At 42.6% G+C, this 18,654-nt stretch overlaps 1 protein-coding gene across 1 annotated transcript in view; it reads left to right on the top strand.

The window, feature by feature from the left end:
* ACOT9 (acyl-CoA thioesterase 9) overlaps nt 1–18,654 on the top strand; it is an 825,297-nt gene that overhangs the window by 80,904 nt on the left and 725,739 nt on the right. The window contains exon 2 of the mRNA XM_044072291.1: nt 9,397–9,497. Within this exon, the coding sequence (XP_043928226.1) occupies nt 9,397–9,497 (101 nt within the window). The remainder of the gene's footprint in view (nt 1–9,396; nt 9,498–18,654) is intronic.

Here is an 18,654-nt window from a genome sequence, read left to right as displayed (position 1 = left end):
CAAGGGCCTTTCCAGGATACATATGGTGCCAGTTCTTCCACGGGCTGAAGGGTAACTACAAGGGAAGACACTGTCCATGTGGCAGAGGATGTCTACAGAACCAGGGCTTCAGGGACTCCTTCCAGGGTAAGCCCTTTCAGCTTTCCTGAAAGGAGGCCAGATTTGTCTTCCTCTGAAGGTAGTTGGGGGATGCTTATCCTTGCACCAAAACACCTGACTAAATATAAAAACAGATTCTTGGGTGTAACAGATTATTTCCAGAGGTTGTACCATACCCTTTTCCCCTCATCCCCCCATATGCAAAAAATCCCAGAGGTTCCACCCAGTCAGAGGGAACCAGCAGTTTTAAAATTACAAAAGCTGGTAGATAAAAAAGTCATCCAAGAAGTCTCACCAGACCGGAGAGGATCAGGAATTTACTCAAGATTCTTTTTGGTGCAAAATAAAAAAGACCGGGAACTGGAGACCAATCTTGGATCTTGGTGCGCTGAACAAATCTGTTCAACAGATGAAATTCCAGATGGTCATGGTACAATCCATTCTTTCATTTTTGGAAAAGGATGACTGGATGTGCTTGATAGACCTTCAGTATGTGTATTACCATGTGAAAATTGACAAGTGCTCAAGAAAGTTCCTCTGCTTCTGGCTGGGAGCCAGTCATTACCAGTTCAGGGCACTGCCCTATGGTCTCACCACAGCCCCCTTGGTGTTCACCAGATGTATGGCAGTAGTAGCAGCTCATGTGAGACTGCAAAGATTCCAGGTGTTTCCATAATTGGACGACTGGCTCATTACCTCTCCAACCAGGCATCGATTGATAGAGGACAAGGGATTATGTTCAAGACCTGTGCGTACCTAGGAATAACTGTAAATCATGAAAAATCTCAATTGGCTCCAACTCATTAGAGTTTATAAGGGCAGTACTGAATACGAAGACAACTGTTACATCCCTTCCTCTAGTGATACTCCAAAAAATCATATCTCTGGTTCAGAAAATAATCCACAGCAAGAAGGTACCCACTCTACTAATTTTACAGGCTCTACTAGGTTCTATGGCAGTAACAATAACTCTAGTTCCCCTAGCCAGATATCACATGAGAATTCTACAGTGGCTGCTGGCATCTCAATGTCTTTGTTATACCAACCCATGTCGGGCCAGATTCTGATCACCAATCATTGCAGGAAGGCTCTAGCTTGGTGGATTTACTGCAAAGAAATTCTCCTGAGCTGCCTCTTCATTCTTTGAGAACCCAAGGCCATAGTGACCATGGATACCTCCCAGATGGGGTGGGAGGGCATTTTCTGGACAAGACTGTCCAAGGCATTTGCTCCACCTTAGAAGCCAACTTGCATATCAGTGATGTCCTTCAAGAATGCAACTGCAGTCATAACATATGGGTTGTCCTGCCTCAGGCAAACCTCGGTCGGCCGAATTCCAAAGTCTGGGTCCGGTGTTGGCTGGTGTCGCCTCCTCTCCGACGTCACCACAGCTGGAGTATAAAGGCATCGGCCGACGCCATCTTCTTCAGTCTTTCTTGCCGCGCGGTGCCCGAAGCAGAAGCAGTTCGCAAGTGCCGGTCCGTCAGCTCCTGTGTTTTCAGTACCGAAGTCATCTAAAAGCTAAGTACCCCATTGGGGAACATTTATTCTTGCCTCAGCCGATGTCAGAACAAATTGAGAAAGTTAATAATTGTTTGTCTTGTGGTAAACAAATACCTCATAAGGACTTCCATTCTCTCTGCCTTCCTTGCCTGGGCCCAGACCACGACGTCTCGGCCTGTGCCTGCTTTAATAAGCGCACTCTCAGGCGCCGGGCAGAATTCGCTGAGGACTTTTTTGGTGAATCTTTTGCGTATATCATGCCGTCGGATCAACCGACTACCCAATCTGCTAAAAACGCAAGGACCGGGACCGACATCCTCGGCCCGCGTCCACTACCGATGCTACTCCCAAACCCTCTGCTAGTGCTCCGGTTCCTTCGGAAGTGGTAAATCTACCGCTCCAGGCCGACGACACAGCGTTAACACGACCTTCGGTCTCTGAGATCTCTCCGGTGCCGGTTGTTGATTTTCCTCCGGAAACCGAAGTTCTGGATCTTCCCGACACCATTTCTGTGGACAAGTTTACGCCTGCACATGGGGCTGCTAGGCCTCCTGTATCCATGTCCATCAAGGCCTTTGCACGTGCTAAGGCCGCCAGTCAGGCCAAGGCCCATCCTAGACCTACTGCCCAGGCCCCTTCTTCTGATAAGCAAATCATGTCTCTGGCTGCTGATCTTATTTCCCTTATCAGGGGGTCTCAGCCTCATCCGGAGAGGGGTTCTCAGCCACCTGCAGAGAAAAGGCCCAGAACTGAGCAGGCGGACGACCTCTCTTCGGATGAAGCCTCTGGGGATTCTGAACATTCTGATACCCAAGAAGAATCCTTCCAGGCCTATGAGGACTCTGATGCTGAGGAATCAATTCCCTCTGCCTCCCCTCCAGAGGATTTCTCATTTGGTGAAGTCCTGCATTCCATGAGGGAACATTTTCAATGGCAGGGTCAGGAATTCTCTGACTCCAGGAAAAGGCTTCGTACCTTCCTCAAGCTTCCCCAGCACAGGCCTTGAGCTATTCCACCTGTTATTGATGTTTTGGATGATGTTTTCTCTGACTCCATTGCTAACCCTGATTCTCTTCCTCCGGCTCCTGTCAAGCCGGACAGATATTATAGGGTCCCTGACACCCACAAGCACCTTTTTAAGGCCCACTCTGTGGATCTAGAAACTATTTCACAGGGCCCCAAGGGAGTGGCTACCTCCTCTGCCAAAAACCCACTGCCAGCAGACAGGGAAGCAAGGTCCTTGGAGAGATGGGGTAAAAAAGTATATACTTCTACTACCCTGGCCATGAGGTCGCTAAATTGCCTTTTTCACATGTTTCAGTACCAGGATTTTCTCCTGGATGATTTACAGAAAAAGTTAGCCTCTCCTGAGCCTATTGATAAAAAGGCATTGCAGGATCATATGCATAACACTCAGCAGTTTAATAACCATTTTCTTTAGTGTGGATATGATGCACTGGAAGCTTCATGTAGGGCAGCTATGACTGAGGCTGTGATACGTAGACATGCTTGGTTAAAGGATCAGTCTTTGCCTGACCATGTTAAAGTAAAGTTACTTGATGCACCTTTGGAAAAACAAAAGCTTTTTGGTGCTAATGCACAAGATGTATTGAAATCCATAGAGGAAAAAGCAAAGTCAGTACAGACAGTCAAGGATTTCCTTCAGGTTCAGCCACCCAGATTCAGCAGAAACTGGCCCTCAAAGAATTGGTCCTTCCCCGGCTCAGACAAGTTTCAAAGGGGAAAAAGCAGACATGCCCGAGGTAGAGGGCAATACCGAGGATCTTACAGGGGATGCCAATGGCAAACTCCAAATCAGAGAAGTGGTACAGACAGTTCAGCTGCACCACAATGACAATCGCAATGACTTGATTTTCATTCCGCCTACAAAGGTTCAAAGAGAAGCACCCTTGGGCGGAAAATTATCCTTATTCTCACAAAACTGGCATATTTTAACCAAGGACAACTGGATTCTGGATTTGATAGACAAAGGTTACAGATTCCACTTCCACACATTACCAATAAGACAAGGCATGCCAAACCTGCCACATCATCAAAGGGCAGAGGCACTCTCTCAAGTTTCCAAGCTGTTAAGTATAAAAACAATAGAAAGGGTTCCTCCTCAGGAGCAAGGCCAGGGATTTTATTCAAGGCTGTTCCTTGTTCCAAGAAAAGAAAACAAATGGAGACCCATACTGGACTTGTCATCTCTAAACACTTTTCTCATAGTGCCAAAGTTCAAAATGCTGACGTTGCAGCAACTCCTTCCCATGCTGGGCAAGGGGTCTTGGCTGGTCACTCTGGACCTCAAGGAGGCATACCTGCATGTCCCTATCAGACAAAGCTGCAGAAGATACCTCAGATTTCTTGCAGGAACGGAGCATTGTCAATTCTCGGCATTGCCATTTGGCTTATCTACTGCGCCCAGAGTGTTCACGAAATGCCTGGCATCAGTAGTGGCACACTGCAGACTGCAGGGGATTCAAATATACCCCTACTTGGACGACTGCCTCATACAAGCAGACAACAAACAAACCTTAAAAGAAAATTTGGACTATGTCATGCATCTACTGCAGGCCTTGGGATACACGGTCAACATTCAGAAGTCAAAACTACTGCTATCCCAACAGATTATATTCTTAGGAGCCAAACTGGACACAGAAAACCAAATGGCCTACCTCACAGAGGAAAAACAGCAGCATTTACCAGAGTACTTCAAAGGCCTAGCAAAACTCTCCCAGCTGACTGCAAGGAAAATCCTGCAGGCCCTGGGGTTCATGGCATCTTGCATCCTTCTGATACCTTTGGCAAGACTTCATATGAGAAAGCTACAATGGTATTTAAAAAACTTATGGTCTCAACACAGCCAAAGCCTAGAGGACATAATCCCACTTATTCCATGTCTGCAAAAAGAATTTTTATGGTGGGCTCAAGCCAGTCGGCAAAACATAGGCATGTCTATCAACAGACCTCGAGCAGGCCAAATGATTACAACAGACGCCTCAGACCATGGATGGGGGGCGCACATGGAGGACAGATGCATTCAAGGGCAATGGACACCAAAGGAAAGACATCTGCACATAAACTAAAAGGAAATGTTGGCAGTGATACATGCAATCGAGACTTTCGAAAAATCACTACAACAAGGGCATTTACTGATAAGGACGGACAACACCACGGTCATGTGGTACATAAACAAGCAGGGAGGCACTCATTCTTATCCCCTCTGCAGACTAACAATGCTTCTCTGGGAAAAGTCCCTGAGCCTGAAGATACATTTACAATCCCAGTTTGTACCAGGCAAGGACAGTGTACTGGCGGACAACCTGAGCAGAAATTTCATGGATGCACACGAATGGATGCTGCACCCTCACATTTTCTCTCAACTGACAAAGACATGGGGAAGAACGGATGTAGATCTTTTCGCCTCCCATTTAAATCATCACCCGAAAAAGTTCTGCACAAGGACTCACCATCCTCTAGCCTGGAAGACGGATGCTCTCTCCTTCAGCTGGAATTCTCTAAAAATTTATGCATTCCCTCCTCTGCCTCTGCTGACCAAGGTGATACTGAAGATCAAAGCAGAACAACCAACAGGTATTTTGATAGCTCCAGACTGGCCAAGGCAGCACTGGTACCCATTGCTATTGACCATAACTCAGACCGAACCATGGCCTCTGCCCTTATGGCCCCTGCTCCTAACACAACACATTTACAGGACTGTACATCAAGACCTGAAATCATTACATCTGACAGCCTGGAGGCTAACATGATTTCTCCTCCTAACTCTCTATCAAAGTCGGTTCAAGAAATCCTGCTGGAAGCACGCAGGCCTTCCACAAGAAAAACTTATTCAGCCAAATGGAAGAGATTCAGCATCTGGAATGCCAACAGGGGTTCAGGACACAGCATTACCGAGTATACCTCAGATTTTAGAATACTTGGCAGAACTACTTCATACTGGGCTTTCATACTCTTCAGTAAAGATTCATGCCTCAGCAATCTCAGAAAAATATAACTGTGACCCTCCAGTGTTTTCTCATCCATTGCTAAGACAGTTTCTAAGAGGAATAAAGAATATCAAACCTCCCAGAAAACAGCCAGTACCTGCATGGGACCTCAATTATGTGATGGAAAAATTAACTCTTCCTCCATTTGAGCCAGCAGCAAGTTCAGAAATGCAATTTCTTTCATGGAAGACGGCCTTCTTATTGGCAGTCACATCTGCAAGAAGAGTGTCGGAGATACAGGCACTCATGGCAGTGCCCCCCTTCCTCATTTTTCATCAAGACAGAGTTTCTCTAAGAACCAATCGTACATTCATGCCCAAAGTTATTTCCAGGGTGTCTCTAAATCAAGCTATTCACCTGCATGCATTCTTCCCCAATCCTCAAAATAGGGGGAAAAGCTACTGCATACTTTGTACATACACAGACAGCTACGTTACTACTTGGACAGAACTAAGGCCACCAGAAAGTCTGACCAACTGTTTGTAGCCTATGCTGCTGGAGTGCAAGGAAAAGCAATCTCAAAACAAACAATTTCAAAATGGATTGGACATTGCATCAGATTCTGCTATTCTTTCCATGGAAAAGGTGTGCCAGCCAATATTAGGCCACATTCCACCAGAGCTATGGCCACTTCCACAGCTTTCCTAAGAGGAGTGGCAACAAAGGACATTTTAGAGGCTACTACATGGAGCTCCGTGCATACATTTACCAAGCACTACAACCTGCCCTTATATTCCAGATCCCGAGCAGGCTTTGCTTCGGCAGTCCTGCAGGGGATTTTAGCTACACCATTCTTATCTTAGTTCCATCCACCCCCATCTCAGCTATGGTATTCTACCCATATGTTATGACTGCAGTTGCATTCTTGAAGGACATAGTACAGTTTTGTACCTACCATAAATGTAGATGTCCGATAGATATGCAACTGCAGTCGGATTTTCCCTCCCTCCTACCCCTCTGTATCCTTCTTTTTGGGTCCCTACCCCTGTTCTCATTAGCTGGGGGTATTCCTATGGTGTATCTGTTTATTACTGTTGTGCATGTTTGGGATTATTTTTATCCATTTACCAAATTTAGCCTTCCTAGGAGGGCACCTGGCATCTGGGGCAAGAAACACTGAAGAAGATGGCATCGGCCGATGCCTTTATACTCCAGCCGTGGTGACGTCGGAGAGGTGGCGACACCAGCCGACGCGGGACCCAGACTTTGGAATTCGGCCGACCGAGGGCTGCCTGAGGCAGGACAACCCATATGTTATGACTGCAGTTGCATATCTATCGGACATCTACATTTATGGTAGGTACAAAACTGTACTTTCTGGAACTAAGAGTGGTGCTTTTAATGTGGCAAGCCTTTCAAACAGCACTTTCTGTGGTGACAGTAGTTTGGTACATCAACAAACAGGGAGGAATCAAATCTTTCCCCCTTTGTCAAGAAGCACTCAGTGTAGCTGTGAGCGATTTCTTCCAACAGTTTGATAGCAACTTACATTCCGGGGAGTTACAGTATGATAGCAGACAAACTGAGTACATGTATTCTTCAGTTTCATGAGTGGTCTTTCAGTCCAAAAGTGACGGAAAAGATTTTCCGTCTATAGGACTAGCCTTGCTCCGACCTTTTCACGTCTCCCCTAAACAACAAGTGCAGCAGCTACTTTACCCTGATTCCCTCTCCAGGGAAGTCACCAGGAGATGTTCTTCTCCGCACTTGGCCCCCTGATACCTCTAATTCCAAAATTCTTACAGAAAGCACTCAAGTTGAAGAGCAAAGTAATCCTCATTGCGCCCTTTTGGCCTTGACAGATTTGGTTCCCCTTTCTTTGATCTTATCTAATTCAAAGACCTTGGACCTGGCTCCAGACCTTCTGTCCCATCCAGATAGACTAATTTAGCCAGACATTCTGAACCTCAAGCTGACAGCATGGTTCTTCCAGTTCCATTAGTTGCCAGGCAACTTAACCTTTCTTCCCTGGTTCACCAGACTCTTCTAGCTTCTCATAAGCCTTCCACCTGTAAGCTATGTACTAGTAAATGGAAGAGATTTGCCATTTGGGCTAGTGAAAGGGATTTTGACTCCTTTTATGCTTCTCTTTTCAATGCAGGAGCTTTCCCATCTGCCATCAGAATTCAACTAGCAGCAACTTCAATTTTCCATGATGGTTTGTAAGAGTGTTCCTTTGCTTCTCATAGACGTTATAAGTCAGTTTTAAAAGGGGCGCTTTTGCTGAAACCTCCTTTCAAAGATCCTACTCTACTTTGGGGCCTAAACCTAGTGTTGCAAACCATTGTACATTCTCCCTTTGAGCCATCAGCAGTCTGTGATCTAAAGAATTTGTCATGGAAAACATTATTTTTGGTGGCAATAATCTCTGCTAGAAGATTTGCGGAAATTCAGGCCTTGGGTTGACCACCTTATCTGATTTTTTACAAAGACAGAATTTTCTTACAAACAAATCCCACCTTTCTACCTAAAGTAGTGTCAGAATCTGATATCAATCCGACTATTAATTTGTCGGTATTCTTTCCAAGCTTTGCAAACAGAGATGAATAGTATTTGCATTTGCTAGATGTTCACAGACAATTATGCTTTGTCTTCACAGGATGAAAGATATGAGAAAATCTGACCAACTATTTGTCTCCTTTTCAAGTACTAGGTTTGTTAAACCAGTCAGCAAGATGACCTTAGCCAGATGGCTCAAGGATTGTATTTCATTTATCTATGGAAGGAGAAAATTGCCTTGCCTAGGCCTGTTAAGGCACATTCTACAAGCTCTGTAGCCACTTCAGCAATTTTCCAGTCTAGAGCTTCAATGGATGATGTGTGTGCAGCAGCTACTTGGGCTTTTCCCCATACTTTTATTACTCATTACAAATTGGACTTGGTCTTTAGGTGAAGAGCATCCTTTGGTTCAGTGGTGCTCAGGAATATCCTTCCCTAAATCCTCCCAAAGTCTAAGGTAGCTGGAGGGACTGTCCCGTTTGTCAAGGATAACATTAAAGTTGACAACATTACCATAACATTCCATTTGTGTTGTCCATTTTCATTTTTCCTTGACTCCCCTCCCTCTATCTCCTGGCCTTTGAAGACTCTTTGGTGAAACAGTTAATGTACATTTAAGTTATTGTGATCCTTAAGGTGTAGCAGGTATAGCTTACATTGAGGCTTCGTTATCTACGACTTTTATATCTAATCTGCAAACTTGATCTGAGGTAATTGGGAGAGAGGGATTATGGGTAGAGGCGAAGCTTGAGAGTTTTTGGCCCTTGCGAGCTGTCGTAATGGCAGAGTCTTTTCTGATATTGGAACAGAACCATATGTCAAGGATAAATGAAAATGGCCTACACAGATGGAATGTTATGGTAAGTATGTAACTTCTTTTTAATAAAATTTGGTTTAAAACAAACAGTCAAGTTTTAAATACTTTATAATGTCCGAGCTGGAGTTCAATTGAAGTCTTGGTCCTCTGGCATTTTTCTTGAACCTTTTGGGATTAAATACTTAGTTTTATGTGTAATAGTGCTTAATCTGTAATATTGTTGAATGTTCATTAATTATATATAGCTGGGTATATTTCCACAATTATTTATTTAGTCATTTTTTTGCTGCATGATGCTGTATTTTAGACCCGGTCTTATTTGAACTCCTCTGAGGACAATAATTATTTTTATACTAGTCGACAAACTGCCACTTGCCTACTGTTATGTACTTTAAAAATCAGACAAGAACTGTAGCACTTCACTTTTTTTATTAACTTCTTAAATTATTTCTCTTTTCTGATTTACAGATTTCGTTCAGTGAGCCATGTCTCTTCCATGATATGTAGGACATTAACTTCAGTGTCAGGTGGCCTCCATGCAGGGGCAAACTATGTAGACATATCTGAAGGTAAAAGAAGCTTGATAAGTGAATGTATGTACTGTACTGCTAAAGTCATGAAAATCACTTACCAGTTTATGGCTTAACTATTTTAATACCTGTGCTTTTATGCAGTAATACAGTTGTACTTTTCTGTAGGGAAGATATTTCATTTTTCTCAAGAGAAATAAGACATGAAAAAAGCAGTTACTAGGAAATGGAAAGCAAAGTCTAAACCAACTGTACAAGAAGTAGTGAAAATAGTAACAGAGATAAAACTGGAAATGGAATCTTTAAAAAAAGGGTAGGAGCAAATTACATAGAAATAAATGGAAATTGTGTCTGTGGGCGAGGAATGAGGTTTAAAAGAAGGGAGGATTTGAATGAGCTAGGTAATGTTAGACAGTGACTGGATACATTAGAAGTGATGTGTAATGTCTACAACTAAAATTATGTTAACATGGTTTGTTTTCTTTCATATAAATGTATGATTGCCTGCGTCACAAGAGATAATTTAATAAAGATGTTTCTTGTTTAATAAAACAAAGAGAAATATGACATGAAATGAGCATCTGGTATACAAATTGTGCATTGTATGTTTGGCTTAGCCTGTTGAGTTTAATCGTTTCTTTAAAATAAAAATGCCTCTCATTAGCTGGCCCAGTAATGCAGAAGCAAGGTGTCCCTCTGCTGGTAACCTGAATTTGGAAATGGACTTGAGTTGCTGATAGAGCTGGACTGAGGGAGGGTTAGGATGAAATGATTGATGGCCAGCTCTTCTATCCTGTCATGAGGGTTTGGGGACAACCACTAACTGTGCAGCTTCTGGTGGCAACTGGGAGCCTCACAGCTCATTATGTTCCATAAGAGCAAGTGACAGATGTTCTTGTATCATTGTATGTCACTCTCCCTAGTAAGGATCATGACTTACTGTTGAAACAGATGGTACTTGGGTCATGGGTCTCTATAATGTCTTCACTCCGTAACTCTGGGATTTCCAGTATAAGGCCAGCTCTCCAAGAATTCTGGAGTGCCCACCCAGTGAAACAAACATGTCCAGGATTGTCCAGTGGAGTAATGGAGGCAGGCAGGCAGAGTGGATTGGGTATTGCGGGTAAGATAGCTGGAAGCCACCAGCAGATTGGGGGGGGGGGGGGTAATAACAAAATAAGTGAAAATATGCCTCCCATTGCAGAATTCTACCAAAGCCTTCCATGCATTATAATTTACCACAAATAACTCAGAGAAGTTCTTTTTTTAAATTTGCCACAGTGCTAAAATGCGTTTTATTAGTTTTGCTGAATGTCAGCTGTTCTCTTTGCTTTTCTTTCCATTTAGATCACTGTTTAAACTATTTACACTCAACTTAGTTTTGGCCTAGTGTAGGAGCTGTCTTGCGACAGTAGTAATTCTTGAAGTGGGAGTAAATTAATTGCTGTTAGTTTTTGGTAGTTAATCACTAATTGGTTGAATTTATAGCTCTGTTTCTTTGGTCTTTTACTTTTTACTGTTTGGTATATCCTGAGATCAGCTGCAATCAGGTGTGCTGAGGGCACTGCCACCACCATAGCTGTAGCTGAATGTGTACAGGTAAAGTTTTTAATGCAATGCTGCTACTTTCTACAGCTCATGGGTGAATCTTTCTGGCTTGTTCAGGACTCTGTGTTTATGTGGACCTGCATGAAGTTGTTACCAGCTGTGCAAGTTTGCGTGTTGCTGTTTTCCATGTACCCAGTGTGACTGTGCATTATACGTCTCCCCCCCCGAGTTCATATAAATAATAGCACTGGATAGCATGGAGAGACTACAAACCACCCACCCCCACTTCTATTGGCAACCTTCTAACAGTTGGTGTCCAAAGGCAGTACAAGAACTGCCACATGCTCACTGTAAACAAATTCTTGCTTAATCTAAATGACTCTGCAAGAAGTGTAAACACATAACTAACTTGGAGGTAGCAGTCTCTTGTGTATGTAGTGAGCACCACGCTGATTTTGCTATTCTTTTTTCCCAAAATTGTCATAAACTCTCTATAATGATTCAGAATCAAACTAGTTCTGTATGACTCAGGATCAAGGGAATCTTTCCCCTCCTTTTGGTATAATTACCACTATTGTTTTTATTTCAAGTTAAAGGCATATACCCACCTAGAAAAATATTGTTGAAAACTACTAGCCAGACTCATCTCTGTTTTCTTCTTTTTCCATACTTCTGTTGAAATTTCAACAATATCAGGAGTTTCTCATTGTTTCTTTTTTAAAATTTTAGTGTCATTTATTTTTGATATTACTACCACTCTTTTTTGTTCTGTTAACTTAGAAAATTGTAATTGTCTGACATATGCCACCATTTTCTGTGTGTTGCTGTATCTGTGCGTCTTGTGTATATAAATGCACTATAATAATTCATTACTACATTTTTGATTTCTGTCATTGACCACTTCTTCCCTGCCATTCTCACAATCCCTGATTTTTAGTCTTCCTTTCAACTATTTGGTACCTCAGCCATTGAGCCAACAATTTGGTTACTCTAGGGCTGTTAACAAAGTAGTTTTTTTTAAAGCCATTACCATGTGTTCATTCCTCTTTTGTAAATATTCTTGCATAGACTTTCTAGTTTCTTTTGATTGCTGTTCAGTTGATGTTTAACCTGTTGTGTTTCACTTAATCGTATGTAATCCGCTTCCTTTTTTAAGTCCTCTAGATACTTACTGTAGTTATTATTTCATATCTCATTTGCTTTCAGTGTGACCACATTTCTTATCTTCAGTTTACAATTACCCCAGTTTTTTGCAAGGTCTTTAATAACTCATTGAAGCCAGTATCATCGTTTTGTATTCTTCCAGTTAGCACCCATAGTTCCTTAGGGCATTCAGGCATTTTTGGTCCTGTCATCCTTAGCTAAGTTTGTCTCATGCAAGGTGTCATTAACAAAATTATATTAAGATTGTTAATCTCAGATGTTCTACCATGGAGAAATTAATGACTGATTTCCCCTTATTATTCATATGTTCATAACTTACAAAGAAACCTACATGTTATTGAGGGGCATATGTGAAATACCCTGGTAGAAGAAAGAAAAGTGAATTGTTAATGTGCAATCACAGTATACTGTCCTGGAGATATTGGTAGTTATTTTCTAGTAATTATAACAATATAAAATCTTTCCAAGTGTAGTTAATATTCATAAAACTGGGTGACTTACAAACTGTTGCATGGCATCTGAAGAAACCATAGGTAATGTTGAGGAAAACATTCATTGATATTTACACTCCTAAGTTACACATATTGCGTGATATCAGGGTTATTTATATTAATTATATAAATAAACATAAACCTTCATAATTCTGTAAATATTTTAGTAAGCATGCACATAGAAAATAACTTTTTGCTGAAGTGAAAGCTTGTGTCTGGCTAACAAAAGGAAGTTGACAGAATACATGTAGGTTGTACAGTTTCCAAGATATGACAGTTTGTAAGTAAAACATTAAAAATATCAGTCTGGTTTTGTATTCATAATAATGTATTATAGCACTGATGTGAAGAATAAGACTGTACTGTTATCAAAGTAAAGATGACTTTTTACTGATGGCATTGCTGTTTGTACCATTTTAATAGTTTGTATTGTTCACAAAATAGTTATATTTCCCTGTGTCATATTTTTAAGTTGATGTCCCAGAAAATGTTTTGGAATGGAAGAATGTGTGTAGACTACTAGAGGCATGATATTCCACATTGCTTGGGTGTCGATGAGTTAATGCCTAGGTTCATATCTAATAAGATTCCAGTTAAAGTTTGATCTGCCCAGTCCTTAAACAGCTTCTGTTTCAATAATAATAGTGGATATTAATGCTTGTGTTTATCACAGTATGCTTTTACTTCCTTACAAAAATTAATTTGTATAGATGCTCGATGTGACACTATCACTGGATGCGTGTTCATGGTTCTGACAATGTTGCAGTATTCTAACATCTATCTCATCTTGTCCGGGAAGCATATTTTGCTGAAAATGTTTGTATTCCACTTCTTTCTGCCTTATTTTTATTGCATCAGTAATCCCAGTACATGTATGTATTTCTATTAAGTAATCTATCCTAAGCCAGTATTCTGTGGTATATTTGCCCTCCTGAGACATCTTACTTATTTCTTATAATGTTCCAATTACCTGTTACTGTCATACATTCTTGATGAAAGGCTATTACATCTCCCATAATATTCTTTATATCATGCTTTACTATTTATGGTAGAATATGTAGTACAGCCATTGTAATTCTTATATCCTGACAACAACCTCTCACCACTGTAAATTTTCCCTGCTAGTCTTTCATTTGTTTTTCAATCTATATTTGTATACCCTTTCTAATTAAGACCTACTTTATTCTGCTCACTTTGATCCAGCAAAGATACCCTCCTCACCACTTTTCTTTGGAAAAGTTTAATGTTCTTTATTAGTTCTGGTTTAAGCACTTGGGCTTCAGGCCAGTTATTTTACATTAAGAGGGTTCGTGGTCTGCACTCTTGTGGGAGAAGAGGCTGGACTCTGCCCTTCTGAGCTGGGAATTTCTGGTTAAAGGTTTATAGTGCCTGAATATTTGAACTGTATCTTACTGAAATTGGTACACCTTGTTTGCTGTAGCATAGACTAGATCCAGGCCTGCTGAATCTAGCTTTGTTTTTATGCTTGTTGTTTGTTTGCTTGTTATTTCCCTGGAACGCTAATTCCACCTAATACGCGGATTCTCAGCGCTTTTGTGGATCACTAGTGATATCTGCATTGCTTACTGTACTTATTTCCTTGTTTCACTTGAAAGAAAGTTACTGTTTGTCGTTTTTGCATTTAAGTTACCTGTAACACATTGCACTTAAGTTACCTGGCACTTGCTCACTAAAGCAATTATATAAGTCAGCACTAAAAATTAAAAGCACTACACCCTCAATCCCCACTGGCCCTTGTTTTCAATTATAAAGGAATTCCCAGTATTATTCTAGCATGTCCAAAGGTCAGTTGTCAATCTCCTCTCCGGTCCAGCTGGTGAATCTGGGAGTCTTGAGGCAATGTTACAACTGCCTCATGTACACAGACAACCCTCTCCTCCTCCCAACAAATTCCAACACATGTGAGAGATGCAACCATATAGCCAAACTGGAGGCTAAGCTCTCTCAACTCAGTACTGGCATAACCAGCCAGGAGGAGAAGGAAACCACACTCACTACAATTCCAGTCTCACAAAGACCTACCACGACAGCAAACCAAACACATAATCACACAAAAACATACTCGGAGGCTCTAAATAAAGATCTGCCTAAGCAGCAGAGACCTCCAAAGCAGGCACACAAGCAACCGCTACCCCAAAACAAAACACGTGCAACACATATCTCACAAAGCCAGTGTGCCGAACAGTCACAGCCCTTAAGACTAAACAACACACCTGATATACTTGTAATAGGTGACTCTATCGTCAGGCACACTGACGTCCCGCTCACCAGGCTGAACAAGGAGAGGGTCACGGTGAGCAGCCTGTCGGGCGCTAGGATCCGCCACATCACACAAGCACTCGGGTCACTCCAAGGCAAGTACAAATATGACTCAGTCATTGTCCATGCTGGTGTGAATGACCTGAGACGTACCTCCCTGGACTACATGAAAAGAGACATAGAGGAGCTCTCTGAGCATGTAGCCCAGGCCGGTATGACCCTGACATTGAGTAGCATCTTACCCTCACCAAGAATGATGCCACAGTATGAAGACAAGATGATCAATTTCAACAATTGGCTTAAGTACTGGTGTCATTCAAAGGGGATCCAATGCCTGTCAGCTTGGGATGATATGCTCGACAAGCCATGATGCTTCGCTAGGGACGGCTTGCACCTGTCACAACTGGGCTTTTGGATATTGGCAAAGGCTCTTGCTACCCCCATAGTGCCTTTTTTAGGCAAAGCTCAAAAGACAAACCCACCTCCATAGGTATCACAAGGGATAAGAAACTAAGAGTAATGCTACTCAACGCCAGAAGTCTAAACCTCAAGATGCACTTTTCGAAACTCTCCTTAGCATGGAGAACATCGATATCTGTGCAGTAACAGAAACCTGGTTCAGGGCTCCCGAGAGCACCCCAGCACTACCAGGTTATACCTCATACCATGCTTTTCGGCCCCAAAACTTGGACCGAACCACAAAAGGAGGGGGAGTATCGATATTCATCAAAGATTACCCACACCTCCAGGTTGGTGGCAAAGCACGAAGCATCAGAGACTATCCATGTGCAACTAACAGTGGGTAAAACTGCCTTCCAGTTTATAGCCTGCTACAGACCACCCTCCCAAACCCAGGAACCCCACTCGGCCTTCCTGAGAACACTGGAAAATATGAAGGTCTCTCCAAACACCATTATATTGGGCGACTTCAACTACCCAAACATAGACTGGGAGCATTACTCTAGCTCTAACACCCTAGCCCAAAGGTTCCTAGAATCTATAAACTCAAATGCTATGGAACAACTTGTTACCACTCCCACAAGAGGGGAAAACATACTGGACCTGATCATCACCAACATGGGGACTCTATGTTCCAGACCAGAAGTGTATCCCTCACTGGTAAGATCAGACCATAAACTAATTTCACTGGATATTCACATCCCGACCCCACCCCCTGCCCAGAAAAACACAGTGAAAAACTTCTCTAAAGCAAATTTCACACTCCTCAAAACCGAGGTGGAATCCTTCTAAGCCCCCGGGCCTGTGGAAAATACGGCCCAGACCGCAGAATCCTTTATAAAAGCATTCTATGAACACCTTCAGGAATGCATGGATCATGCGATCCCGAATAAAACCAAGACCCAATCCTCCAAAGGCAGACGTCCTGTCTGGTGGACCCCAGCCATAAGCAAACTATACAATAGAAGGAGGAAGCTACTAAATGATAGAGCAAAATCCCAAAAAGGGAAGGCATAACTGATCAGTATTAGCAAAAAACTATGGGCACTCATAAAATTGTCTAAGGCCAGCTTCGAGAGAAAAATTGAACAGGACACTAAGGATAATCACAAGGCTTTCTTTAATTATGTTAGGAACCTGGGTGGTAATTCCCAGATATGCTCAGAATTAGTCCAAAATGACAAAAAATACACCGAACCCACAGACATTGCCAACATCTTAGCTGACAGGTTCAGCGCAAACCCCCCCCCCCACCAAAAGGGCAAATATCTATCCCAGCAGAGTGCTGCCCCCCTGACATCTCAGATGCTCATGTAAGAGCCGCCCTCTCCAAAGCAAAAAACACAGCATCAGTGGGACCAGACGGTGTCCCAGGCTGCGTCCTACATGAACTCCAAGAAGAGCTAAACCCAAACCTAAAACTACTGTTCAATCTCAGCCTTACTACAGGATATGTGCCCAAAGAGTGGTGTACAGCAACAGGTGGTCCCTCTCCATAAAGGTGGTGCCTCAACGGATTTTGGAAACTATCGCCCCATAAGCCTGACTAGCTTGGTCTGCAAAGCTATGGAAAGGATCATTATGGACCTCATAAATAAAGATATTTGGGACCTACAGACAATGAATCCTACCCAGTTCGGCTTTAAGGGCAGATCCTGCCTCTTAAACCTGGTTGATTTCTTTGAAACAGTCACCAAGGCCATTGACGAGGGGAAGGTGGTCCACACAGCCTACCTGGACCTCGCAAAAGCCTTCGATACAATACCCCACTCGGGCATTATAGATAAACTCACCAGCTTAAATATAAACCCGTATGTCACTATATGGATTGCAAACTGGCTCAAGGACAGAACCTACATGGTTAGAATTGCTGGAGCCATGTCAGACTCCAAACAAGTTACAAGTGGTGTCCCACAAGGCTCAGTCCTGGGACCTCTCTTGTTCGGTATATATTTCTTGGAGGTACAGGCCAACATGGAAGGACTGTGGCTGACCAAGTTCGCAGATGACTGCAAACCGGGCGCCATAATTGACTCACCAGCCGACACAAGCATCCTCCAAAAGGGCCTCATAGAAACAGACAACTGGTGCCACAGCCATGGCCTCAAGCTAAATGCCAAAAAGTGTATAGTCATCCCCTTTGGCAAAAACAAAGTGCCCACAAATTACCACATAGGTGGTAATCCATTAAGTACAGAAGAAGTAATTAGGGACCTAGGGACCCAAGTTGATAGCAATCGCTTATTTGGCAACCACGTGGCCAAAGTGGTTAGAAAAACATTTTATATAGCCCACCTAATCATGAAGGGATTCACATCTAGATCAGGGGAGGTCATCGTGCCTCTTTACTCATCCCTCATCAGGCCCATAATTGAGTACAATGCCCCTTTTGGGATGTACCCTACCAGACACCTGCAGCAACTGGAAAGACCCCAAAAGTACCTCACCAAGAGGATCAAAGGGCTCAAACAGATGCCATATGCTGCCCGAATAAAGAAACTCCAGCTCTACTCAGTGGCATACCGCCTGCTCAGAGGCGATCTGTGCCTGACTTATAAAGCCATGTCCAACCCGTAATTAATGGACATGCTGCACCTCAGAAAATCCAAATCCCATCGAGCTACGTGCTTGAGAGACTTGAATCTCAGCACTGAAATAAATAGGACATGCTGGAGGGACAGATTCACAACCCAGAGGCTCCCTTCACTCTGGAATAAAATCCCAGTCCAGGTTAGGCAGAGTCCCTCATTGACTCTCTTCAAGTGGAATCTTGATGAGTGGATGGGAGATCATAGGTTTACCCCGGGTATCACTTCTGTGTCACTGTTAGACAGAGGCACAGTATACTAACCTCGAAAAAGGGCATAGCAAAATAAATTTAAAATGGGTGGCGAAAGCCAAGCACATTCTGGCTAGGCTTATAAATGCCCTAGGGCAGATAGCCTAGTATGAACCTATGAACATGTTTCTTGTAACATTATTACTTGCACATTACTGTTGTAAATGTAGTGCCAGTACCTTATCCATTTATATTCCAAGCCAGTAAATCAAAGTGTGCCAAAGTAAACATGTATTCTTTTTCTGGCTGTTACTGACTGGTACTTCGTAATCTGTTTATATCTCTTTCTGTTGTATTGCTTCAAATTTAATTTAATTTCTTAAAAAAAAAAAAAAAAAAAAGTAATCCTCTCCCTTCCCAAGAAATAAACATGTTAACTATGTATATATATTTTTCAAAGCCACAAGGGAGGACT

The sequence above is a fragment of the Protopterus annectens genome, chromosome 5.part0 (genome assembly GCF_019279795.1).
Source record: "Protopterus annectens isolate FY-2018-M chromosome 5.part0, PAN1.0, whole genome shotgun sequence".
Classification (NCBI taxonomy): Eukaryota; Metazoa; Chordata; order Ceratodontiformes; family Protopteridae; genus Protopterus; species Protopterus annectens.
Note: the sequence above shows the minus strand (reverse complement) of the source record. Positions and strands in the feature narration are given on the sequence as shown.